This window comes from Aspergillus brunneoviolaceus, assembly GCF_003184695.1.
Source record: "Aspergillus brunneoviolaceus CBS 621.78 unplaced genomic scaffold BO95scaffold_32, whole genome shotgun sequence".
Classification (NCBI taxonomy): domain Eukaryota; kingdom Fungi; phylum Ascomycota; class Eurotiomycetes; order Eurotiales; family Aspergillaceae; genus Aspergillus; species Aspergillus brunneoviolaceus.
Window position 1 is genome coordinate 378376 of NW_020290762.1, and position 23995 is coordinate 402370.

General features: G+C 42.3%; 9 protein-coding genes across 9 annotated transcripts; 5 read left to right on the plus strand and 4 right to left on the minus strand.

The window, feature by feature from the left end:
- The first annotated feature begins 3433 nt into the window (after nt 1-3433).
- On the plus strand, nt 3434-5172 carry BO95DRAFT_388927 (deoxycytidine monophosphate deaminase). The gene is made up of 7 exons (XM_025583567.1): nt 3434-3619; nt 3717-4059; nt 4135-4496; nt 4566-4698; nt 4756-4843; nt 4893-4943; nt 4997-5172. Exons 1-7 carry the CDS (start codon nt 3598-3600, stop codon nt 5042-5044), a joined length of 1047 nt encoding a protein of 348 aa, XP_025442501.1. The 5' UTR covers nt 3434-3597; the 3' UTR covers nt 5045-5172.
- Nucleotides 5173-5944: 772 nt separating this feature from the next.
- On the plus strand, nt 5945-8019 carry BO95DRAFT_388932 (imidazoleglycerol-phosphate synthase). Its single transcript, XM_025583568.1, has 3 exons — nt 5945-6257; nt 6319-7758; nt 7824-8019. The coding sequence occupies exons 1-3, from the start codon at nt 6135-6137 to the stop codon at nt 7911-7913; spliced, it is 1653 nt and encodes a 550-aa protein (XP_025442502.1). The 5' UTR covers nt 5945-6134; the 3' UTR covers nt 7914-8019.
- A 241-nt stretch (nt 8020-8260) lies between these two features.
- BO95DRAFT_442668 (putative autophagy ubiquitin-activating enzyme ApgG) lies at nt 8261-11261 on the plus strand. Its single transcript, XM_025586482.1, has 8 exons — nt 8261-8365; nt 8436-8657; nt 8748-8856; nt 8923-9701; nt 9763-9907; nt 9961-10428; nt 10479-10841; nt 10972-11261. Exons 2-8 carry the CDS (start codon nt 8467-8469, stop codon nt 11065-11067), a joined length of 2151 nt encoding a protein of 716 aa, XP_025442503.1. The 5' UTR covers nt 8261-8365; nt 8436-8466; the 3' UTR covers nt 11068-11261.
- BO95DRAFT_388938 (RlmE family RNA methyltransferase) lies at nt 10850-12359 on the minus strand. The gene is made up of 6 exons (XM_025583569.1): nt 12090-12359; nt 11987-12037; nt 11891-11917; nt 11427-11837; nt 11215-11376; nt 10850-11147 (listed from the first exon to the last, which is right to left on the minus strand). The coding sequence occupies exons 1-6, from the start codon at nt 12261-12263 to the stop codon at nt 11106-11108; spliced, it is 867 nt and encodes a 288-aa protein (XP_025442504.1). The 5' UTR covers nt 12264-12359; the 3' UTR covers nt 10850-11105.
- A 625-nt stretch (nt 12360-12984) lies between these two features.
- Nucleotides 12985-14550, plus strand: BO95DRAFT_442670 (OST3/OST6 family protein). The gene is made up of 4 exons (XM_025586483.1): nt 12985-13488; nt 13546-13643; nt 13703-14058; nt 14113-14550. Exons 1-4 carry the CDS (start codon nt 13144-13146, stop codon nt 14292-14294), a joined length of 981 nt encoding a protein of 326 aa, XP_025442505.1. The 5' UTR covers nt 12985-13143; the 3' UTR covers nt 14295-14550.
- A 429-nt stretch (nt 14551-14979) lies between these two features.
- BO95DRAFT_496198 (Rft-1-domain-containing protein) lies at nt 14980-16736 on the plus strand (the record flags this gene model as incomplete). Its single annotated transcript, XM_025590851.1, has 2 exons — nt 14980-15740; nt 15793-16736. 2 exons carry the CDS (start codon nt 14980-14982, stop codon nt 16655-16657), a joined length of 1626 nt encoding a protein of 541 aa, XP_025442506.1. The 3' UTR covers nt 16658-16736.
- Nucleotides 16616-18524, minus strand: dbp3 (RNA-dependent ATPase DBP3). Its single transcript, XM_025591669.1, has 3 exons — nt 17186-18524; nt 17054-17125; nt 16616-16973 (listed from the first exon to the last, which is right to left on the minus strand). The coding sequence occupies exons 1-3, from the start codon at nt 18451-18453 to the stop codon at nt 16817-16819; spliced, it is 1497 nt and encodes a 498-aa protein (XP_025442507.1). The 5' UTR covers nt 18454-18524; the 3' UTR covers nt 16616-16816.
- Nucleotides 18525-18776: 252 nt separating this feature from the next.
- BO95DRAFT_473443 (NAD(P)H-quinone oxidoreductase) lies at nt 18777-20148 on the minus strand (the record flags this gene model as incomplete). Its single annotated transcript, XM_025589722.1, has 4 exons — nt 18777-19608; nt 19667-19758; nt 19810-20076; nt 20136-20148. The coding sequence occupies 4 exons, from the start codon at nt 20146-20148 to the stop codon at nt 18982-18984; spliced, it is 999 nt and encodes a 332-aa protein (XP_025442508.1). The 3' UTR covers nt 18777-18981.
- A 244-nt stretch (nt 20149-20392) lies between these two features.
- BO95DRAFT_442675 (replication factor A subunit protein RFA1) lies at nt 20393-23055 on the minus strand. Its single transcript, XM_025586484.1, has 6 exons — nt 22656-23055; nt 22452-22603; nt 22288-22378; nt 21698-22238; nt 20750-21645; nt 20393-20681 (listed from the first exon to the last, which is right to left on the minus strand). Exons 1-6 carry the CDS (start codon nt 22697-22699, stop codon nt 20588-20590), a joined length of 1818 nt encoding a protein of 605 aa, XP_025442509.1. The 5' UTR covers nt 22700-23055; the 3' UTR covers nt 20393-20587.
- Between the last annotated feature and the right edge of the window lie 940 nt (nt 23056-23995).

The following is a 23995-nucleotide window of genomic DNA, read 5'->3' on the forward strand; positions in this document are numbered from 1 at the left end:
CTATTTTTAAATTATTTATTAACTGTATATTATTTTTTTTAATATAGATATAAGTCAGGCTAAAATAGTTAAATCTATAAATACTATTAATATAAATAAGTTTAAAATATTAAATAAGCCTATACTAAAAACCGCAGATATTAATATAACTAAAATACTACTATCTAATTAAATAAAAAAAATAGTTAAAAACAGAGTCTAGTAGCTTTTTAAAATAATTATATAAAAGCTTTATATATTTAGCTGTAATAATCTTAGTCTAAATAATATATTTTATAAAACCGATATTAAACTCGGATTATCTAAAATAAATATATTTAAGATAAATATATCTAAGATAAATACTTCTAAGATAAATATATCTAAAATAAATATATTTAAAATAAATATATTTAAAAATATATCTAAGGCTGCTAAAATAAAAGCTATATTTTATATTATATCTAAAAAAATACCAATATTTCTAGCTGTAAATAAATATATAAAATTACTCCAGTAAAAAGCCGATAAAATTATATTTTAAAAAAAATATTAGATACTAGAATCTAAATAATAAAATATAAAATAAAGTCGATAAATTCCAGAACTTAGATAATTTTATAATAAAAAGATATATTATATTAGTATTTAGACTATAGAATAGTTAAAATTAAGACCGTTTTTATTATTATATTAATTAGAAGTAGTCTAATATAAAAATTATTAACTAAGTTCTTAATACAGATTAAAAAAATAAAAAATAATAAAATATTATTTTTATAAATAACTAATATTTTTTTACTCTAAATCTAACCGCGGTAGTTATAATACTAGACTAAATAAATAAAATAATTATAAGCTGCTAGATAATATTTTAAAAATTTATTTTATTTATTAATTTTTTTAAAAATATTATTAAAAACGTCGCAGACAAGAAAGAAGAAAAAACCAGTAATAAAAAAAATATATTATATTACTTTTTAGAAAATATAAGATATTAATAGTACTAAATAAAAACAATAAAGACAATAAAAATAATAGTAATAATAATAATATCTTATATTATTCTAATAAAAATATAAGAAAGTAATAAGAATATTACTAGTACAAAAAAATTATCTTATTAATTTTATTTTAATATTTTATTTTTTTTATTTTATTTTTTTTTATTTGTTTCTTCCGTCTTCTGACTATATCTATATTTAATATTTTATATTCTATGCTATAGAAAGAATAACAACTTTATACTATTATATTATCTTAACATCTTTTCGTCTTGGGGCTTTTAGCCCAGCGTACTAACATCTGCAGTTTATAAATTACAATTTTTCTATTTAAATAAAACTGTTTTATTTAACATAATTTTATAGTTTTTAATAATATATAATAATATAGTTTTTATTAACTTTAAAGAACTTTGTATATATTTATATAATAATTTTTTAATTATAGTTTTATACTTCTTTAATTATTTTATATTTTTAGATATTTTTAGTATAGAAAAAATAATAGTTTAATTTTTAGTAAAAAATAATCTTTTACAGGCTATATATCAGCTTTTTAAATATCTTATCCGGCTGGAAAGGTACTAAGCTGAAAGCTAAAAAAGTATTCTATATAAATAATTTTTTAAAAACAAGTTCTTGGGTCTTAGAAAATATATCTAAAAAAACAATCTTATTAATATAGTAGATTTTTTAATAAATTAGTTATTTAATTAAATTATTATATATTCTCTTTAATAGCGCGAAGCAGGTAATATCTAAAAACTAATAAAAATATAAGAAATACAAAAATATATAAATAAAAATAATATTATTCTAGCTGCAGATTTTATTAAAATAAGATATTAAATAAAAGTTATATTTATTAAGAATTAGAAGACTATGTTTTTCGACTTATTTTTTTTAATTAAAGAAATAAAGTAGTATTTAAGCTAATATAATCCGATTTTATTATTTATTTAACTGTTTAATAAAATATTAATTTTTTAAAAATAAAATATATTATTTTTATACTAAGTCTTTATATATATCTTTTTTTTAGTAATAATATACAGAGGCAGAATCCAGTCTAAGATATTAATATACTTAATTAATATTATCTACTTATAATTTTTAGATTATATAAAAAATAGTTTATTTATATAATTAGATTTTATTACTATTTTAATAATAGCTACCAAGCCTATAATAAATCTAGTTTTATTAAAGTTATAAATATTTTTATCTATAATTCTATTTTCTAATATAATATTTTTAATATAATCGAACTATTTTTAATAAGTCTTAAATCTTTATAGAAGGCTCTTTTATAATTATATTAGCAAGAAAAATATATCTTTAAAAAATTATAGTATTTAATAAAGTTATATATTTATTTTTATTTTATTAAAGTCTTATTCGATACCTCCAGCAAGGCTTTTTATTTCCGAATTAATATAGATATTATTTTATAAATATAGAAAGGCCTGGAAGAAAGCTTTTATATATTTAAAAAAAAATCTACTATTTTAATACCTTTTTTTTAGAAGAATTAATTTATACAAATTAGTATATATATTACTTTATGATTTAACTTCTTTAATGCGTTTTCAAAGGGTGGTTTACAGAACATCAAAAACATATACTACTTCTTATAATAATAAAATTTAATTATTTTTTATTTTAATTACTAGAAGAATCCTGTCTTCTTGTTTCTTACGTTTTTTTAACAATATAGATATTTTGGTGGTTAGAATCGTTGATCGAAGACCTTGCGTTTTAATAGAATACAGAGATCACAAGGTGGGCGTTCCTTCCGCTTGCGCGTTCCTCTCGCTTACCGATTACATTACCTAGTATGATTAGTTAACGGGTCGACAATCCACTGCATTCAGGCGGACAGTACAGTACACCCACCAAGCATACAGGCATGCAGTGTAATGAGTCTCTAATGATTAGCATAAATTTAGTAACTCAAGTAATCTAACAAATCATAGCTCACATTTTATGCGGTATCTAAGATCCTGCTGAACTTACAAGCCACATTGTTTTAAATCCGTCTTACAAAGCCCAGCGTCATAACTATTGAGCATGGGATTTTTGGGCTTTGTTTGTCAAGATAGGGCGTGAGAAAGGCTAGGTGATGTCTGTTTATTACTATGTGTACTGCACGTATTCTCACCTATAAAAGGATCGCTGTAAGACAAGAAGGATTTTCTGCTCTAGATTTGCTAAGTACTTCTCTTTAACTTGGATCTTACTTACTGAGTACATTGGCTGTAGAGCGGGTTATTGCTAACACGTGTATAAAAATATTGAAATACACCACTGTAGGACTCCGTATGCTGCAGGCATTGTCTACAGGTAGGTACCAGTATTGTAGTTGCGACCATACACCCAAGCTGAAGCTGATTGGCGGGCACATCACAATTTGCGGGACACCTCATTCAATGATACATAGCAAGTGGACTACACAACTAGCCTACGAATAATTCTGCTCAAGACCCTGCCATTCATTCTTATAGATCGAGCAGACACCATATTAAGACGTACCTTACTTCTCGGCATCCCTAAATTGATCCAAACGTCCATCATCAAATCCCTACATCTGGCGCAACCGGCAAAGTTAAACGATATGTTGATTGGCTTGTGTGGAGGTAAGCAAAACCGACCTGCAAGAATTTCCCCCTCAAACCCCTACTCTTTTTCTACCCACCCCCCCTAAATCAGTGCAGACTAATAGTTAGGCGAAAGGTATCTGTTCTGGCAAGCATGCAGTCGCCGAGTATCTCATCCGGGAGGAAGGTTTCCAACTACTTGAACTAAAAAGCGGTGTGGCAACTGGAACATTGGATGAGTCTGAATACCTCTACCAGTCAGAGCTCTCACCTCGAAAGGAAAGTAATCCTTCATCAGAGTTTGTATTCGAAAATGCGGAATCTCTCTTGGATTTTGTAACCCGAAGGTGGCAGGGACTTTGGGTCACGACAGAAATTTGGGAGTCCGCAATCCTGGATCGTTTTCTGCAGCGCCCTTTTTTCCTGCTAGTAAGCATCGATGCGCCCGTGAGTCTTCGTTGGAAAAGACTTGTTGACAGGTTAGTACTCGTGTATCTCTACCTGATCGGTCCAATTGCAGTATTGCTTGCAACACATCTGACGCTCCATTATAGGTGTCATGAGATGCAGCTAAATCCTCCACCTCTCGAGAAATTTGTTCTCTGGAGCGATAAGCATCTCTATGACAAGAATATTGGACGTGTCTATCTCACGGATCGTGCTCAGGTTCGACTGTTTAACTCCTCTCCATCACTACAGGAATTGTATAAGGCTCTCAAAGCGATTAACCTGGCTGACGAGCAACGGTTACGCCCACACTGGGATCAGTATTTCATGGAGTTAGCATCACTAGCTGCACAGCGAAGTAACTGCATGAAGAGAAGGGTTGGGTGTGTGCTTGTTCGAGAGCGTCGCGTAATAAGCACAGGATACAACGGCACTCCGCGACACCTGACAAACTGCAATGAAGGTGGATGTACGAACCCTTAGTGAGACAAAATGTCCCACTGAGATCCTGAATTTACCGAGGCTCACTTTTAAGCAGGTCCAAGATGTAACAGTGGAGAAGGAGGAGGTCGAGGCTTATCTACGTGTCTATGCTTACATGCGGAAGAGAACGCACTGCTAGAAGCCGGGAGAGAACGTATCAGAGAAGGCACAATATTATACTGTGATACGTAAGCTCTGGTGCATCGAACGGCTTGTGTTCCATGCTAACAACTAGCGCTGGTCAGATGCCCTTGCTTGACCTGCACGGTCAAGATTGCCCAAGTGGGTATCTCCGAGGTTGTTTACTCGCAGGGATACAATATGGACAACGATGTATGTTATGTTCAAATCTTCGGATTGTCATCCAATTGACAAATTCCAGAGCGCCGCAATTCTGAGAGAAGCCGGTGTTCGGCTCCGGCAATTTTCTCCGGTAAGGCCTGCTTTCACCACTGCTAATATAATCACTGAACAGTATTTTGGCAGCCTCGCAATGGTCTGATTTATTTGGAAGGCTCTGACAATAATGCATAAACTAGTACCGCAGGAGAGCACGTACTACAAATAGTCATAAAATTACTACCGAGCACCATCGTGAAATCGAACTACGATTCTCGAAATCCGTGATCTTTTGTACAGCAAGTCATACTTCCCTGTATGACAGCCACATGATAAGAATGCATTGCCAAATTTCGGTCATCTAATTGTGTTGTAGAGAGCACTTGTGAATTTGAATGAATTGTGGGGGGGAATGATTACATTACAGTGTACCTCTACTGTGAAAGTGCATCGCGCTCAATAGGCGGCAATTATGGGAGAATTGCGTAGGCTATGGCGGGGATTTAATGTGTTTCCAGGATATCCACAGCACTTTGATGGCCTTGATGTCTGATGTGTAATCACACTTCCTAGAAGACGTAGCTCAGTGCATACATAGGGTCGGGCTTTGTGACGCATTCGATATGTAAATGGAAAATAAAGGCGCGTGGAAGAGTTCTGTATTCCACATGAAGTCAACCGCCTTCAAATTCAGATATTTTAATAAACCGATGAACAGGAATGCTAAGGATACCAGAAGGTACGGAATCAAACAGTGCAATTAAATTTGCCCCGGTTAATTCTTGAGATATAAGAATTAAACCCCGAGTCCTAACTCTGCATACGTAGTAGATTTGCTTAATGATAGTAAATCGAAGAGGATTAGGAATGTAGTAATTCGGAGAAAGTGTGCTCTTAAGTAGAACACAGAGCTGTTCTACCCGCTTGTTGAATGCGTTGATTTGACATACAGTTATGATTAGGCTGGTAGATTAAGTGACTAGCACCGGGGAAAGAGCGGTGGTTCCTGGTAGTGGGCACCGGAGGGAAAAAAGTCCCAGAAAGTGGTCTGTAGCGAGCTGGAATGACTCAGCTCCCTCCAACTTAGTGGGGTAAAGAAGATATATCCCCTCTTAAAGTTCCTTTCGCCCCCCGAGGGCTCCCTTGAAAGTTAGGTTGACAAAGCCTGTGCAACTTGCATATTCTTGACATTCGGTGTCTTTATACTTTTTTTTTTACCTAGGACTAGACGCTGTTCCCCAACCGTCTCCATCTGCCACAAGGACTACTGGAGTCCACACCAATTATGCCTACTGTTCACCTGCTCGACTATGTAGCTGGAAATGTCCGCTCCCTGGTGAATGCCATAAATAAAGTTGGCTATGAGGTGGAATGGGTGAAGTCTCCGAAGGATCTGGAGAATGTGGAGGTGGGCTTTTTTGATCCAATGCTTATGAGCAAGTTCATATGATTAACCGCGACCGCCATAGAAACTTATCCTTCCGGGAGTTGGTCACTTCGGCCATTGCCTATCCCAACTTTCTGAGGGCGGTTATCTAGAACCAATTAGACGACACATCGATTCCGGCAAACCCTTCATGGGCATCTGTGTCGGTTTACAGGCGCTTTTCATTGGATCCGAGGAAAATTCCGAAGTGCCTGGTTTGGGGGTAATTCCTGCTCGGATGCAGAAGTTCAATGCCGATACAAAAAGTGTGCCTCACATCGGATGGAATTCTGCGTTGAATACTTCAACTGCCAACCAAAGCTTCTATGGGTTGAGCCCTAGCAGCAAGTACTATTATGTCCACTCTTACGCAGCACTCTATACCCCTGGCCTCCTGGAAAAAGAGGGCTGGTCAGTAGCCACGGCCACATACGGCGATGAAGAATTCGTTGGAGCTATAGCGCGGGATAACATCTTCGCGACACAGTTCCACCCGGAGAAAAGTGGACAGGCTGGTTTGCGGACAATCCGTGCTTTCCTAGATGGGGATCGACTGCAGACGTTTTCTTTGGAACCCTCGCTTTCCTCGGCAAAGAAAGACGGTCTCACACGTAGGGTGATCGCCTGCCTCGACGTACGTGCAAATGATGCTGGCGATCTCGTTGTCACCAAAGGTGATCAGTATGATGTTCGTGAGAAAGAGGGGGTCAGCACGGGCGGCCAAGTCCGAAACCTGGGAAAGCCTGTTGACATGGCCAAAAGGTATTATGAACAGGGTGCAGATGAAGTAACATTCCTGAACATCACCTCTTTCAGGAACTGTCCGGTTGCGGATACGCCTATGCTAGAGATCCTGAGAAGAACATCCGAAACGGTCTTTGTGCCGCTCACTATTGGCGGCGGAATCAGAGACACTGTTGATACTGACGGCACTCAGATATCGGCCCTGGACGTTGCGACGATGTATTTCCAGTCAGGTGCAGATAAAGTGAGTATTGGGTCGGATGCTGTTTTTGCAGCGGAAGAATATCACCAGGCTGGCGGGAAACTAAATGGAAGGACAGCCATTGAGTCGATATCCAAGGCTTACGGCAATCAAGCTGTGGTAGTAAGCGTTGATCCAAAGCGCGTATACGTGAGCCAACCGGAGGATACCACGCACCACACAATTCGGACAAAATACCCGAATGGTTTTGGACAGTCTTTCTGTTGGTATCAATGCACCGTCAAAGGTGGCAGAGAGGCCCGAGACCTTGACGTACGGCAACTAGCGCAAGCTGTTGAAGCAATGGGCGCCGGCGAGATCTTGCTGAACTGCATTGACAAAGATGGAAGCAACAGTGGGTTCGACTTGGAGCTGATCAACGATGTCAAATCCGCCATTAAGATACCGGTTATTGCTTCCAGCGGGGCTGGAAATCCTGAACACTTTGTCGAGGTTTTCCAGGACACAACAACAGATGCGGCTCTGGGTGCCGGCATGGTATGTAATCCCTTGCTCCTACTCACGTGTCTAGCTTTATGATTTGCTGATTGTCCTCTTATTAGTTTCATCGTGGCGAATACACAGTCAGTGATGTAAAGAATTATTTAGATGAGAGGGGATTTTTGGTTCGCAAGTTCGAAGCCAACAGATAGACTAATCATATTATCTCATTTATTATAAGTAGTCTTCGTTCATGCTGCTTGAGGATCGCTATAGCTTTGTGTATCGATACCAGTTCACCGTGCAAGTGTCACATAGAAACAGTTCATTTTCAACTCAGTTTCTAAACCCTATAGGCGAGTGACTTCATCAATCCTTTCAAATACCCATTTCTTTGTGGCCCTGAACCACGGTAATTACTCGAGATTATCATCATTACAGTACAGATGACACAAAACAATTGGGCACCGAGGTTCTGTCCGTTACAGCCCCACCAACCCCACCTTAGCTAAGTATGGCTGACAGGTGACCGATGGACCGACTACCTTGCTTCATACTACAAATGACGAGACTCTTTTCTAAATCTCAGAATCCGACGAAGCTGTTTGTAATACACTGCAGCAATATTTAGTGACAGCTTCTAGTTAATCAGAGCCGCCTAAAGGTGAACATCAGCTTCCTCTCCAAAGCTGGATCCTTTGGATCCTTTATTAACCAGCTTGAGCTATCTACAGCACTGCTTATGATCGGAGCAAGTATTTGACAATGCTCTACGCGCCGTTCGCCTCTGATATTGAGCTGCCATTCTACACTGCTCTCACATCTCAAAAGATAAATCATGACAAGCTTGATGACTCGGCTCGCCAAGTCCTGGGCCTTTATGAGCTTCGGCCTACGGACGCTCCGAACGCCTCATGCCGGATGCAAATACATGGGAATGCTCTCTCCAACGATGAGTGAGTCTGAGATAATTTCTGGCCTCTATGCTTCTATCTTCAGTTCCATCTAAGTAGGATCGTTTACTCATCGGCTGGTTAATTATATAGGACGCCATCTGGATACTACCGCGCCGAGGGAACAATAAAGAATGTCAACACCATCGAAGAATATATGAATACTGACAGAGCACGTCTGCTTCAACAATCCGGAGAACTGGTCAGTTTTCAATTTGTCATTATGTCATTATATCCAAGTCGCATTAACAATAGGTTGTTCCTAAAGGTATTGAACGCCATACGCGATGGGAGTATTTACTCTTGTCCAGCTCTACTTTCTTCCTTCGTCATTTTATCTTATGCAGATTTGAAGAAATACAAATTTCACTACTGGTTTGCATTCCCTGCTTTGCATTCGGATCCTCCATGGGTCTCTGCAGATGAACTTGAGTCAGCCGCGGAGCTTTACCAGGGTCGGAGCCCAGTCGGACGCACAGACGCTCTGTCAAAAAGTGAGACCATGGCTCTTGTCGATGCAGTTCAGACATGGGACTCTGCTGTAGACAGCCGTCAGCGAGGTTTCTTTTTGGCGAGGAGATTGTGTGTCACTAAAATTCGCGCTGGTCGTCAGGAAGGGTCCGAAAGTCGGAGTTCCGGGGATACAGAAGACATGCAAAGGCAACAATGGCAGATCGCACCTCTCTCATCTTTTGAAGAAGGGTTTTTCCAAGAAGCAAACTGTGATGATTGCTTTGTGGGGTTCGCGGATCCCTCTAACTACGACAACGCGCCAGGCTGGCCGCTCAGAAATCTATTATTCCTTGCCAAACAGAGATGGGGGCTCAACAAGATTCGGGTGCTTAGATACCGTGATGTGCCTTCAGGCAGTGATCAATGCCGCAGTACCGTGCTGACACTGGAACTGAAAGATGCAGTGGCATCAAACGCTGCCAGCCGCGGGGTTCCTTTGATTAAAATGCCCAAAGTCACAGGATGGGAGCGCAATCCTTCGGGACGACTGACAGGACGTTTGGTTGACCTCACGGAATATATGGATCCCAAGAAGTAGTTCCCCCTTCCTGCAAGCATAGCATTCTCAAGCTAACAATTGTCTTGGTACAATAAGATTGGCCGACCAATCTGTTGACCTCAACCTCAAACTCATGAAATGGAGGATTAGCCCTAATTTGAACCTCGAGAAAACAAAGGCCACCAAATGCCTCCTCCTAGGAGCAGGCACACTAGGCAGTTACGTTGCTCGAAACTTAATGGTAATTTTCTTGCCTTCCCGTTCCTCACTGGCATAGTCACTGAAGCTGTACAGGGCTGGGGCGTTTCTCGAATCACTTTCGTTGATAATGGTTCCGTCTCGTTCTCTAATCCAGTAAGACAACCGCTCTTCAACTTTATGGACTGTCTCGAAGGAGGGGCCAAAAAGGCACTTCGTGCTTCGCAAGCTCTATCTGAGATTTATCCGGGAGTGGAGTCCGCAGGCTATGTGCTTTCCGTGCCGATGGTTGGACACCCTGTCATTGACGTTGAAAAGACACGGGCAGACTTCGAGACACTGCGGGGATTAATTGATGAGCATGACGTAGTATTTCTCCTGATGGATACACGAGAATCCCGATGGCTACCTACGGTCATGGGCAAGGCTGCAGGTAAAATAGTTATGAATGCAGCGCTGGGTTTCGATTCCTTTGTGGTGATGCGCCACGGAGTCAAATCAAAAATTAAGGACTCGGAGCAACTAGGCTGCTACTTCTGCAATGATGTTGTTGCGCCAATGAATGTGAGTTTTAGACCGATTGATTCTTGACTAGAAATCTGAACATCTGCTAGTCCACTAAAGATCAAACGCTCGATCAGCAATGTACTGTTACTCGACCTGGAGTGGCCGCCATAGCGTCCGCTATGCTGGTGGAGCTTCTCATCTCCATTATTCAACACCCGCTGGGTGCAGCAGCGCCGGCTCAAAATTCACGGGATCATGACCAAGGAGACCACCCATTGGGCCTTTTGCCGCATCAAATACGAGGATTTCTGTCAACCTTTGAAAATGTCTCGGTCGTAGGTCGGAACTACAAATACTGTAGCGCCTGCTCAGACAACATCGTCGAGACATTTAAAAGGGATGGCTGGAACTTCATACACAGAGCTTTGAATGAGCCTGGTTATTTGGAAGAGCTTAGCGGACTGAAAGAAGTAGGTTATTATCTTATATGTTTCCATCGATACACTTTCGCCTATTCCATTTGGCATACATCACAACTGGACACGCCTGTATCAGACTAAAAGAATGAACATGAACTCTATGAAACTAACGCTGAACCAGGTCCAAGCATCCGCGGAAGCATCACTTGCTGACATTGAGTGGGATGAAGATTCTGATTCTGACGGAAGCAAGAACGTCGACCAGTCAGATCTGTAGTCAAGAGATTATTTAAGCCTTGGGATTGGAGGCTGGGTCTATCTTCGACTAATACCAATAAAGTATGATTCTTTCGACTCCTATTCTAGGATTAGCAATGTTTGACGGGTTGTATACGCCCAGTACAATCTCAATGTAGAAGCTTACATCACGCGAAGACTCGGGCTTGTGCCTGTGAACCCTCTGAAAAAGATCTCTAAGCTGTCTCTCAAATTCTTTCTCTTCAGCCCCTTGGTAATATTTGCAGATAAAATGGCCACCAGTTCGGAGAACCTCACGGCTGAACTGCAAAGCTGCATGGCATAGGTCCTATGAAACTTAGCATTTCCTTACTGGCAAAGAGGGACTACACCACACACCATACTGCCAACGTGGTCTTTGAAGCTTATACCGCTCGTATTCATCATCCTGTTATAGGGATCACTTAGACTTCTCTTTCCAAACCCAGTAGTTTGGTGCCAGGGAGCAGACATATCGCTTAAGACCACATCAACTGTTCGTTCAATGGCTTTATCCCTTGAATTGTTTTCTGTGGACACCTGTGCAATTCCCATAGGCATCTCTTGGTCGAATCCGAGCCGATCATTACTGCCCGGGCTGTTGATACGTGGTTTGCCTCTGCTAGGGTCACAGACGAATTTACGGACATAATCCTGAACTTCTGGGTTGAGGAAATTGCCCTGGATCGTAGAAACCCCTTTGGGTGGCTGAGCTGGAATGATATCAACACCTAAAACCCTGCCATCGGGTTCAGTTCGAGCCACTGCTACCTGGCATGCAAGTGAGCTGCCGTCCTGAAGGGGGGGGGGGGTCTCAGAATTACCTGGGACCACGAGCCAGGAGCATATCCCTACACAGTTGAGATATGTAAGTCAACTGACTTGAGAATCTTTGCAGCTTGGACTCTTGGCTACCATACTAGGTCAACAACAGTTTGCCCGCTTTGGAACACGCGGTATTTATCATCAATCTGGGTATCATCAGAGAACGTAACACCATGTATATGGACCAGTTGGGCATACTTGGAGAAGCTTGAATGCTGCGCGACTTTTCAAGCCTTGGACTACAGCTTCTTTTGTGAAGTGATCCTTGAGCTGGCGGGCCTGCCATCTCTTCGAGGACGAGTGTCTTTTTAAAGTGAGGTGGCAAACCAAACGACAGCTTCGTGAAATACGTGAGATGGAAGGAATATACATAATGGAAGTCCTCTCTCTTTTCTTGGGGTACAGCCAGATTATTGTGAGCCGTATGCACGGGGCATGTTGTGATACACGACTAGGACTTATTTGAAAAGTACGGAGTAGTTGTTGGATTCGAGGTTAGGTTTTACCTCTCCGTCAATTCAAGCATTGCCGGAGCGGGCGGGCTCCGGGCAATGATTTAGAATCACCCAAATCACTGTCTTCGATTTCAAGATACTGGAGCACCCGATTTGTTTTCTCTGCCCTCCATTCCCTGTCTCTTACTTAGACTCGGCTCTACAGTATCTTTATCTGATGCCCTTCGATATACAAAACTTGCTCTCGGCGACCGTTCAAGCTTGTTGTTGATACGTGTGAGATATCGTACCTAGCACACAGCTGACTTAGATAATAATAGTCAGGACAGTCAAGTACCCTAATGTTACCTACCTTTATCTAATATTTACTTTGATAGTCCGTAGATGAGAGTTCATTATTCTCTTCTAGGGTATTTACACTTTCCGACAATACTTACGTGGTGGTAATGTTCAAAACTGTATCATACCCGTGATAATTACTCGTCAGTAACTATCGGACGGTAATCTGTGGGTAAGTATATATGACCACGCCAGAGTACCTGGAGTAAGTAGTAACTTACAGTACATACTCAAGTAGTAGTGGACACCTATCAAATATGCCGCTGTGGTGCCCCCTGCACCTAAATTGACTACTAAGGCCATAGCTTAGGTTGACTAACTACCCAGTCCACAACCACCTACCTAAGTGATCACTTACACCTGTTCTAAACGATACCCTATTCCAATGGCTGTTGCGAGTCGCTAAACTACTTCTCTTTGCCCAACATTTCCACCAAGCACCCAATTGGCATGCAAACATGAAGCTTTTGAACTTTCTGGTCCCGTTCCTCGCCATACTTCCCCATGGCCTCTGTGCCAATTCTGATACAGACAAGTACGAGAAATATCGCTCACTCGCGAGATCTGCGCCTATTGATCTTGATGACTCTTCCTACGAAGATTTAACATCGAAACCTCGTAATTATCATGTTGCCGTGTTGTTGACTGCCACTGAAGCTCGTTTCGGATGCATTCTATGTCGTGAGTTCCAACCCGAATGGGACCTCATCGCGCGCAGTTGGAACAAAGGTCCTACACTCAATGACTTGAAAGTGCTTTATGCTACCCTTGAATTCACCAATGGCAAAGAAACATTCCAGAAAGTAAGATGAATACTACCGTCCTTGCGAGAACATGACCTCGAGGCTAATATGTAGAAGCTCATGCTTCAAACCGCACCGGTTCTGCTTGTGTTTCCTCCGACGGTCGGCCCTTTCTCCAAGGTCGACGATGCGCCCTTACGTTTTGACTTCAGCGGGTGAGGCACGGTTTCTGTGGGATTATGGGTAACCTTCGCTAACATGATGTGCTCTGCAGTCCTATCTCGGCTGATCAGCTTTATACATGGATCTCCCGTCATCTTCCCAATGGTCCAAAACCTCCTCTTGTTCGCCCGATCAATTATATGCGCATAATCTCGGGCGTGACTATCTTGATGGGTGTAGTGACTCTTTTCACCGTGCTTTCACCCTACGTGTATCCTGTGGTGCAGAATCGAAACCTCTGGGCCGCCATGAGCCTTATCGCGATTCTCTTATTTATAAGTGGCCACATGTTTAACCATATTCGCAAAGTACCATATGTCGCCGGGGATGGAAGGGGTGGAATCAGCTACTTTGCTGGAGGGTTCTCAAATCAATTCGGCATGGAAACACAAATTATAGCTGCTATTTGTAGGTTTCTGGTTTGACTAAACATGTGATTGTGCTAATCATTCTATTTTACAGACGCCATCCTCTCCTTTGCAACAATTGCTCTGGCAATGAAAGTTCCCCGTATCGCCGATAACAAAACACAGCAGGTGGCAGTGATCATCTGGGGTTCTGTTCTGCTTGGCATGTACAGCTTTCTTCTCAGTGTTTTCAAGGTGAAAAATGGCGGTTACCCTTTCTTCCTCCCGCCTTTCTAGATGAGCACCGTGTCATGAGATGGGTGTGTAAGTGCATATCTGGGGTGAAGGCAGGGGATTGGCAAGAGGCCAGATGAGGGGATTCCGCGGAAGGTAGTTTGTGCATACCATATCCGTGGTGTACCTGGTCAGTCTATTTATCATGACACGTGTATTGGCGAGTGTGCATTGGCATAAATTCGAGTCAGAGTTCTGCAGCTGGCATTAAAGTAATGCATTTCATGTGTGCGTTTCCGCTATGGAATCGATATCTGAGACTAACTCAGGCGGCTACGAGTACATACTCTCTTTTTCTTTGTTCAACTCCGCGCGATTATCAGGACTCCGAGAGAAAGGAGGGGGGCGGGGGTGGGACTCTCCACAAAACTGCACTTTTACATATTAGTCTTGTTCAAGCGGGGACTCGCGGGTTGCTACACAGTATGTTCAGTAGTATGTCCTACAAACAGTACACACTGCATACAGACCCGTGACTATGTATCTATGATATACCTTCGAGGTTGAAGTAGTGTAAATGGCTGACCAATAAGGGGCGGTGGGAGAAAGACCGGCGGACTAGCGCAAGTGGAGTGGATTACCTCGGTGTTTATCTAGGTAGTAGATTATGAACCCGTGGTCTTCTTCTTCTGTGAACTTAACCTCACCCACAATCCAGCCTATCAGTCGTCATTTTTTTCATATCAGCATGCCATCGCCGGATGATGAAGCTAGCTCTTTGCTTTGGTCACCAGCTTCTGGTACAACGCTTCTGGTCCTCGTTCAATTGACCTCAAAGATATTCACTTTTACGGCAAATCAGTTGATCTTGAGAGATCTACCACCAGCTTTTCTAGGAGTTGCAGCCCAGCTGGACCTATACTCCATTACACTGCTGTTTTTTTCTCGGGAAAGTATCAGACTGGCGATTCAAAGGCAACCGCTTGTTACCTCTGTTTCCTCGGATTCAAGTAGTCATGGTAAAGCCGCAATTGACAACAAATTCAGCGCAACTAAACAACCAAGAACCCAAGAAGTGGAATCACAGTCCGTGGTCAATATGTCCTACTTGAGTCTGGGAATGGGACTTCTCTTTGCCATGATACTCGGTACCTCTTACATTCGTCTCGCCTCGGATGAAGTTTCTCAAACACCGTCTTATCACCAAAGTGTGAAAATTATTACCATCGCATCCCTAATAGAACTTGCAAGCGAGCCATGTTTTAACGTGATGCAGAGGTATATGCTGTACAGGCAACGTGCACTTGTTGAGATGAGTGCTGCATTCATGAAAAGCTTGGTAACTTGTTTTGTTTTCCTGTGGGCTGCCTACTATAATATCACCGTTGGTGTTCTGCCATTTGCACTCGGACACTTGAGCTATGCATGTGCACTTCTTTGTGGTTATTTTATAGCTATCAGAAAGATGGCAAGGCATCCAGACTTCTCTTTGCTGCTCACAAGATTGCAGTCGCGGTAAGTGTGCCTGCCTGGATTTGTGTATTAGGACACCACCTGATAGGACCCCTAGTGATCGCCACATCTATGTGGCTAACAAATTCCCATGGCCAATGATCTCATTGGCTGCAAGTGTGTTTCTTCAGTCCATCGTCAAACATCTACTCACGCAAGGGGATTCAATGATCCTAGCGACAATGACAAGCCTAGAAGATCAGGGCATTTATGCCCTCGCCTCAAACTATGGTGGTCTCGTGGCCCGCATACTTTTTCAACCCATTGAAGAAAGTAGTCGGGCCATCTTCTCATCACTGCTTCATAGCAACTACCTTGAAAAGCGACGCACGGGGAATGTCAGTCGCGCCAAAACACATCTAGCCGACATCCTGCGCGCCTACAGTCTGGTAGCTGCAGTGGCTTTTCCCCTCGGTCCAGCTTTGGTACCTCTAGTGCTCGATTTCCTGGGTGGGCGCAGCTGGGCTTCGCCTACGGTGAGTAGCTTACTATCTCTTTACTGCCTTTATATACCATTCTTGGCTTTCAATGGTATAAGTGAGGCATTCGTTTCTTCGGCTGCTAGTCCTTCAGAAGTTCGCAAACAGGCACTATGGATGGGAGTGTTCTCAACTTGTTATGTTTCAGCAGCGTACGTATTCTTAGTTGTCGGTGATTTGGGTGCTCAAGGGATGGTCTATGCCAACATCGTCAATATGGCGGTTCGTACTATCTGGAGCTTTTTATTCATTCGGTCATTCCTACAACGTTGCACCTTGGCATTAAGGCCATCCGAGTTCCTTCCCCGGCCCCAGACTTTTCTGGCTGGCATCATGATATCGACAGCTTTTATGAGAAATGGATCCTACAAGGTCAACTCTAGAGATTTTTCAGGTACCTTGATTTATAGCGCTATATACATTATATTTGTGTAAGTCTCTATGCAACTTCGAACTTTTGTGAACCCGACCACTAATTATCATGCACACGGCCAGGTTGTATACTGAGAGAAAATACTTGCTAGCACAATGCACCAAAGTCAAAGAGATCTTGAGATCTGGATGCAAATACAAACGAGGTTGAAAGTCTCATTGTCAATCATCAAAGACAATCTTGGTTGCTGCTTTGCTCGAGTCAACGTCTTTGAAAAATGCACCATAGGCATCATGTTGCTTCTTCTTGACCGTCGAGCCGAACTTGAGAAGGGATTCTGGTACATCCTGCTTGGCTGCTTTGAGCACGTTGATCAACCTGCAACCCATTAGCCCCGCAAAAAGAATTATGACATAGGAAAATATCTCCGAATTCGCATGCACTGGAAGACTACTCACCCTCCAGATTGAGCCTTATCCAATTCAGTGAACAGAGTAATTGCATGGCCCTCAGCCCCCGCACGACCGGTTCTTCCGGAAATGTTAGCTAAGTTTCCGACAGCCGTCTTTACCAGGGGCAAGATCACTCACCGTCCGATTCGATGTACATAGTCTTCGACCGTAAGCGGGAATGTGACATTGATAACAAGTTTGACAGCAGGGATATCAAGTCCACGAGCTGCCACATCAGTGGCGACAAGGACGGTAGCAGTGCCACTCTTAAAAGCCTCTAGGCTTTTGAAGCGCTCTTGCTGGCTGAGGTCGCCATGTATTCCTGCAACCTTAAAACCCTTATTCCGTAGAACTCTCTCCACACGAACAGCTTCCTTCTTATACAGACAAAAGACCAGGACTTTCGGGGGTTTGGGAGCCCTTTGACTTTGATTGAGTAGCTGTACAAGCCTTGGCTCTTTCTCATGTGGCTGTATGACCTCAACCTCCTGTTTGATTCTCGTATTCGCGCGAGGATCGGCAGATGGATCTCCGCCGATGGTAACAGTGACAGGCGTCTTCATGAATGTGGTAGCAAGATTTCTGACAACTGGAGGCCATGTTGCTGTGAACATCACAGTTTGTCGTTTTGACTTTGACATGGGATGGATGATGTCCTTGATATCTTGTTCAAACCCCTTGTCCAACATACGATCGGCTTCATCCAAAACAAGGTACTTGACCTTTGAGAGATCGACCGAGCCGTCATTTTGAAGATCCTTCAGTCTACCCGGGGTTGCGACAACAATGGGTGCAGTCTTCAGAGCTTCGCGCTGTTCATCCTTTGGGACTCCACCAAAGATGCAAGTTACTTCCACACCCAGTGGTTTCGCGAACTTCACAAGCTGGTCATGAATTTGTTTAGCCAACTCCCTAGTTGGTGAAATCATGACCGCCATGGGCTGACAAGGCTTTTTATTGCATTTCCTCTTCGAATCTTGTAACTTCTTGAGGCATGGCAATCCGAAAGCGAGGGTCTTACCACTACCAGTCTCAGCAATACCAATCACATCGCGACCAGCGAATAGCAAGGGCCAAGTTGTTGATTGAATGGCAGTCGGAGAGGTGAAAGAACCAAGGGGATCGTAGAGTTTGCCGTCGCAGGGAGGAAGATGTGAGAAAGACATGATAGGCCGAAGATTTGCAGCATCTTTCGAGGAGTCGGTCACTTTGATTGTGTTCTCTGTAAGAAAGTGCTCTATGTCTGATTCTGGCAAATCGCTCAATGCGCGCGACTGGACGTATTTCGGTTCGTGCCCTGCGATATCCTCGGATTTTTCCGTAGCCTTCGAAGCATTCTTTTCTTTTCTCGACTTTTTCTTCAGTCTGTACTCCGGTCGCTCCTCTTCATACTCGCGTTTAGCCATGATTCAGGGTTTCACACAGATGATATCTGAGAAACGAGAAGTCGCATGCACTCAGAAACCTAATATGGTTTATCTTGCCTTTGGCCCAGGAATTTTTTTTTCCTCTTTTTTGCCGGGGCAGTCAATCAGATTGCCGGCTGATTCGTCGGAGAAACGTGCCCCATGAAGCAAAGTGGATACTGAGGTAACTATCGGCTTTTCACTGATTGGTCTGATCCCTTAATAATATCGCCTTATCTGAAAATCTTCAAGGTCCCACGTTGGCGCGGACCATCTACATTCTACACCGTGGACTACTGAGGTACTGTAGACTCCTAGAGGCTACATTATTGTCTAAGTTAAAGTTCGGTACTACAGTACATGAGCAGGTAGACCTCGGACTCTCCGAGAGACATTCACTCGTACACTTGTCGCGGCTTAGCTCAAACATTCTGTAGTTAGTTAGCTTAGCTAGCTGTACATGCCAGCTGGTACAGTAGCGCCTGCTTCTGATTCTGTGGCAGGCCAAGCCACAAATCATGAATATGACTAGTTCAAGGTGCAGATGATCTTCCCTTTCGTCTGGTTGCTCTCAAGTAGCCTGTGAGCATCTGCAATATCCTCAAATGAAAAAACCTTCTCCACATAAACTTTGAAAGTTCCGTCCTTGAATCTTGGTAATGCCTGATTAACCAAGAGATCACGCAATTTCTTTTGGTATTGTTCGTCTCTGCTCCGTAGCGTGCTGCCCTCGAACCTTATCCGCTTCATTAAAAAGCCACTAATGTCAACATTACCAGGGAGTATTGAGCCACTCATTTGTCCCAGCTGAACAATGTGAGCGTCTTTTGCCGCCACATTCAGATTGCCCTGGAAGTGTGTCGCACCGACAAAATCGATTATAACATCGACACCACGGCCCTTTGTCGCGTTCAAGATCTCCGAATCCCAATTCTGATCCCTGTAATTATAACCAGCAGTAGCACCCAATTGACCGACGCAAAAGTCGAGCTTCTCCTTAGAACCAGCAGTTACATAAATCTCCGATGCACCACTGTTTCGAGAAAGCTGAATTCCGGCTATCGACACTGATGATGCTCCAGCATGCCAGAGAACGGATTTGCCTGGCGTGTGACCACCGATCAAATAAAGAGCTTGACATGCCGTGATCCATGTCTGTAGGTATGTTCATGTTAGACGAAGGGTGATTATCCGGGGAGACACTTCAATCTACCTCGGGTATTCCTGCTGCTTCTATCCAAGTCATATCGAGAGGTTTATATATCAACATATTCGTCGATACAGCGATGTACTCAGCATATGCACCTGCAAGACACTGATTAATCATGTCAAAAATCATTTTCAAGTCTCACTTACCCCCATACGCCAAGCCGAAAACCTCATCGCCTATCCGAAAGCCATTGCAATCGGCTGCTCCGAGTTCCTCGATTACACCAGAGAATTCTACCCCCATGGTGCTTGGAGCCTGCGGCGGAACAGGGTATTTGCCCTCGCGCTGCAATAGATCCATTCGGTTCAAACCGAAGGCCCTGATTCTGATCAAGGCATCGCCACCTTTCAGCTTCGGAGTGGGGATCTCTTCGATGAAAAGGGCATCAACATTGCCTTTCCCGCCGCGAACGCCTATTTATGATCGTTCAGACTCAATCGGGATCAAAATATGAATTCTCAGTGGTCCTTACTGATCGCTCGCATAGTGGTACTGATATGCAGTCAAGTACTTGATAGCAAATAAATTCGATTGAATTCCCCAGAAGGAGATTCGACTGGATAATTATTCGACCTGGTTAGTAACTGCTCAGTCAGGTGTAAGTTATCGACACCGTCACGTTACGCATTTGTCATCCACATCGGCAGATTAGTCATGACGACGTAGTAGAACTAACTAGAAGTACTCATAGTCACGGTGCAGATGTTACTCTACTGGTGCGCAGGGAATGGGACATATTTTGTAATAGGAATTGATCACATATACACAAGGATGGATGCAGATGCTGGCAATTATCAAGCCCGGCGCGGGCACGTCAGTTATCCTCATGATGAATGAAAGCACAATGGCAAATTCAAGGTGATTAACAGGCTGATTTACTAAAAGCAAATCAGAGTAGTGTATCGGTGTGCATCATGAATGTTTTCAAGACAAATTATACGAGTCAATTTGTTCTGCTAGGCGAGAAGCCTCCTCAGAGTAGTTGATTGCTCTGGCCGATGATACCTGGTATCGAACTCTAGAAACCCGAGGGAGAGATAGAATCAGTCACCGATTGCGCTAAATCAATGAAAGAGTAAAACTTACCGCTGCTGATCGCCGAAGTGATCTATCTTAGCCCTGCATCGGAAATTCCACGTCCGGCAGTTAGCATCTTGAAACAGTTCACCCGCTGCTCTCTCGTCTGCCTGTCGCAGCTCCATCAACTGGTCTGCCGTAGTGCCCATCATCTGTCTTCCCACATCATCAAAGCAGCTCAACCAAAGTTGACCAGTATGGTCGCTAACATTGACAAGCATTATGTAGCGATATTCTGGTCGCGAGTGTGTCTTATCACACCGCTCGCAACGCCATTGACCAGGATCAAGCTCCGTCACTTTTTTATTGCAGCCTTCTGAAAGGCAGGCGGGGTAACATATGTTGTCTTGCTTTATGTAGATGACAGTCGCCTTTAGTGAAAAGTAGACTGCCTCGTCGGACATTCCGAGTTGCTCTTCCCGAACTTGAGCTATGGTCTTGAAGTGATCGGGCCTTGCGGCGGACATCGCTGTACCCGACATTGAGGCATGCGACGTGAAAACACCATCTCTTCCCTGCGCATCATACCAGCCCTTAAGCTTGTGAGCTTCTTCGATATCAGGGTCTACTGTTATTGAACCTGAACTCAGCAGACTCAGACTTCGCCCTCCAAAGTCGGAAACCTTGACACCCTTGAATGCCATCACTGACTCGGGTAAAGTGTTAAAATTCAGTGCCGTATTGCCCCAGACAGTTAAACGAACTGAGTACCCGGTATTGTCAACCAGGGTCAATTCACGCTTGTTATACGGTTTGCTTGTGGTCTTCGAGACGATTTGAGAGACTTCGCCAGCCTCTTTCAGCACGCCGATAACATCAATCGTAGTGTCCTTTTCCACTGACTGAAGATCGCTGATTGTAGTGAAATTGAACCGGACTTGAGGCACATCGCTCTGGTCTTCCGCCTGGGAAAACTATCAGAGGATTATCATCATGGGGATGCGGGGGCTGACGTACCTTTTCAACAATGGTGTCTCTTTCAAAGGTAAGTTCGTAGTCGTTATTCAGGTTTGTGAATTGCTTCTTGGCGATCTGGACACGACAATTCGAAATATAATAGACACTACCCTCCTGGAAGACATCATAAAGCATGTCACACTGATCATTGAACCCTGTTGCGCGAATTTCGCCGCTGTCATCCAACAAGTTCACGCTGAATAATTTACCTTCCGTGTTTCTGTTGTGCCACGTTTTGATGGTCGATTTGCTTGTACAGCGAGCCTTGATCGTCCATTTGTGCGAGTACGGGGAAATGGCTTCAATTGGATAGATAGTAGTGTGAGCTGCTGAAGGAAGACCTGTCCGAGTTGTTTGCGTTCGGTGATGAGACGGCGCTGGTGCAACTTGGGGCTTAGAGCCGTAAAACCCATTACTCGATATGGTTGTTGGTTGGGGCTTATCTTCTTCTTCAACCTTGCTCTCCAATGGTCGGGGTTCTCCGAGTTTCTCGCTTTCACCTAAGTCTTGGAGAACATCCAGTTCAAGGATGATGAGAATCCTGTGGGAAACGTTAGTCCTGGACGCTCAGAAAATGTGATCGTAACAACTTTTTTCCTTTCACGGCATTTGCCTGGAATGACTTCAACTTGACAAAGCATCCTTTGCGAAGCAGGCCACTTGTCACCTTATGATTCAATTCTACATGACACGGCAGTTAGGATTGTTATGTTGGGGAAATGTCTGTCAAAAAACAACAAGGATTCTAACTGACGAGTAGCGAGCATAGTCTGAACATAATTCGAAATATCGCTGAAGACAGCCCTGAAACGTTCTTGGTTGTTCTGCTGTGGCGGCAATGGCTTAATCTGGACACACTGAACAATAGGTTCCTGTATCTGAGGCTTGGTCTCATCAAAAATAGCGCTTTATCATACCAGATCAGTAACTGAAGGTGAGACTTGGACTGACGACCTACCTAAGGGCTCCGATCGAGACCTGCGATGCTGGATCCAAAGCCATGATTATACAGCCTGCTCCAAGTGCCTGGGAACTAGTGTCTAGATGTTTAGGTACGTTGATGGCTTCGATCAAGAGAGTGGGTGGCTTCAAACAAGAGGATATTGAATGACGTCCAAGGTGTCTTATGGTGCAGTTAAATTTTGATGGTCTAGTGATTTGCTCGAGGATAGTAAGTGACAAGGGAAATGGCCATGAAACGGAAGACGCGTGCCGCGTCCATAACGCGCAAAAACGTGTTCAATAATCAAGCCCCACTTACTCACTTAGTGCTTGGAGCCTTTCGAATTAGTCTTGGCTCCTCGGGAAGCTGCTGCCTGTTGCTTTGAGCCAAACAGCAAGCTACTTGTGCGAATTTGCAAAACCCACTTTCTCTACTTAACATAATCGGCAAGCGAGTGAGTGGGCACCTGTGTATCATATATAAAAAAGCTTATTTATGAACTTCTATATCTCAACAACAACTGATATAAATAGCTACATATTACATGTATATACAAATAATATAGTAGTATAAATCTATAATCACAATTTTGATAGATTTAAATAGCTGAAAGCTATTATATACCAGTATTTTTAAAATACATCAGGAATAAAGTATATTTTATATCATCTTTTTAAACAAAGCTTTAATAATACTGAATTTCAGTTGATCTATATAATAGATATAAAACTAATATATCATTTGTATAAAGTTGATATCAAAGTTGGTAAGGTTATAATCTTAAAATATACTCTTTTATATTAATACTCCAGCTCAAATGTCATTCTACTTATTATAATCTAATAGGCTATTTTGCAGGATATCAAGTAACAAAATCATAAAGGCTAAAATAAAAATTTAATATAATCATAAGAGCCTAAACCAGCTCTTCCAATCTTCGCAGTTTTCGCAAAAAGAAATATTTTGTAAAGATAAAAGAGTCAGTTAGGTATAGAATAATAGTAGTCTTATATTTCAAAGCTAGTTCTTACTGTTGCCTTCTTCGACACCTCGAGTCTTCCTCCTCAGCTTAGATACTGCCCTCCCTTACCGCTTCGGGAAGACAATCTTATATATATATTAAGATAGCTAAAATAAAAAGAACAACTATTTATCTATAAATTATTATTTTTCGAGGTCTTAAAGCCTAATATTAATAGTATATTCTACTATAATTCTCGGTCTATTTAAAAATTATTTATTTAATTAAATATTACTAAAAAAGTATTTTATATTAGTTTATCTATCTAAACAAATACTTTGTCAGTAGAATATTTACAATATTACTAACATATTTTTTTAATCTTTTTACCTAT

What these genes read in the sequence shown, in the direction of transcription:
- BO95DRAFT_388927 (XM_025583567.1), top strand. Translation starts at nt 3,598, where the DNA reads ATGTTGATTGGCTTGTGTGGAG. An exon ending in AAACTGCAATGAAGGTGGAT is followed by an intron (nt 4,497 to 4,565) that starts GTACGAACCCTT and finishes ACTTTTAAGCAG; the next exon opens with GTCCAAGATGTAACAGTGGA. An exon ending in GGCTCCGGCAATTTTCTCCG is followed by an intron (nt 4,944 to 4,996) that starts GTAAGGCCTGCT and finishes GTATTTTGGCAG; the next exon opens with CCTCGCAATGGTCTGATTTA.
- BO95DRAFT_388932 (XM_025583568.1), top strand. Translation starts at nt 6,135, where the DNA reads ATGCCTACTGTTCACCTGCTCGACTATGTAGCTGGAAATGTCCGCTCC. An exon ending in AGGATCTGGAGAATGTGGAG is followed by an intron (nt 6,258 to 6,318) that starts GTGGGCTTTTTT and finishes CGACCGCCATAG; the next exon opens with AAACTTATCCTTCCGGGAGT. An exon ending in CGGCTCTGGGTGCCGGCATG is followed by an intron (nt 7,759 to 7,823) that starts GTATGTAATCCC and finishes TCCTCTTATTAG; the next exon opens with TTTCATCGTGGCGAATACAC.
- BO95DRAFT_442668 (XM_025586482.1), top strand. Translation starts at nt 8,467, where the DNA reads ATGCTCTACGCGCCGTTCGCCTCTGATATTGAGCTGCCATTCTACACT. An exon ending in AATGCTCTCTCCAACGATGA is followed by an intron (nt 8,658 to 8,747) that starts GTGAGTCTGAGA and finishes TTAATTATATAG; the next exon opens with GACGCCATCTGGATACTACC. An exon ending in ATGTTGTTGCGCCAATGAAT is followed by an intron (nt 10,429 to 10,478) that starts GTGAGTTTTAGA and finishes AACATCTGCTAG; the next exon opens with TCCACTAAAGATCAAACGCT.
- BO95DRAFT_388938 (XM_025583569.1), bottom strand. Translation starts at nt 12,263, where the DNA reads ATGTATATTCCTTCCATCTCACGTATTTCACGAAGCTGTCGTTTGGTT. An exon ending in CTCCTGGCTCGTGGTCCCAG is followed by an intron (nt 11,838 to 11,890) that starts GTAATTCTGAGA and finishes CTTGCATGCCAG; the next exon opens with GTAGCAGTGGCTCGAACTGA. An exon ending in AGCCCGAGTCTTCGCGTGAT is followed by an intron (nt 11,148 to 11,214) that starts GTAAGCTTCTAC and finishes ATCCTAGAATAG; the next exon opens with GAGTCGAAAGAATCATACTT.
- BO95DRAFT_442670 (XM_025586483.1), top strand. Translation starts at nt 13,144, where the DNA reads ATGAAGCTTTTGAACTTTCTGGTCCCGTTCCTCGCCATACTTCCCCAT. An exon ending in GCAAAGAAACATTCCAGAAA is followed by an intron (nt 13,489 to 13,545) that starts GTAAGATGAATA and finishes AATATGTAGAAG; the next exon opens with CTCATGCTTCAAACCGCACC. An exon ending in TTACGTTTTGACTTCAGCGG is followed by an intron (nt 13,644 to 13,702) that starts GTGAGGCACGGT and finishes TGTGCTCTGCAG; the next exon opens with TCCTATCTCGGCTGATCAGC.
- dbp3 (XM_025591669.1), bottom strand. Translation starts at nt 18,453, where the DNA reads ATGGCTAAACGCGAGTATGAAGAGGAGCGACCGGAGTACAGACTGAAG. An exon ending in TATGTACATCGAATCGGACG is followed by an intron (nt 17,126 to 17,185) that starts GTGAGTGATCTT and finishes CATTTCCGGAAG; the next exon opens with AACCGGTCGTGCGGGGGCTG. An exon ending in GATAAGGCTCAATCTGGAGG is followed by an intron (nt 16,974 to 17,053) that starts GTGAGTAGTCTT and finishes AATGGGTTGCAG; the next exon opens with GTTGATCAACGTGCTCAAAG.
- BO95DRAFT_442675 (XM_025586484.1), bottom strand. Translation starts at nt 22,699, where the DNA reads ATGGCTTTGGATCCAGCATCGCAGGTCTCGATCGGAGCCCTTAG. An exon ending in GTCTCGATCGGAGCCCTTAG is followed by an intron (nt 22,604 to 22,655) that starts GTAGGTCGTCAG and finishes GGTATGATAAAG; the next exon opens with CGCTATTTTTGATGAGACCA. An exon ending in TCAGACTATGCTCGCTACTC is followed by an intron (nt 22,379 to 22,451) that starts GTCAGTTAGAAT and finishes CGTGTCATGTAG; the next exon opens with AATTGAATCATAAGGTGACA.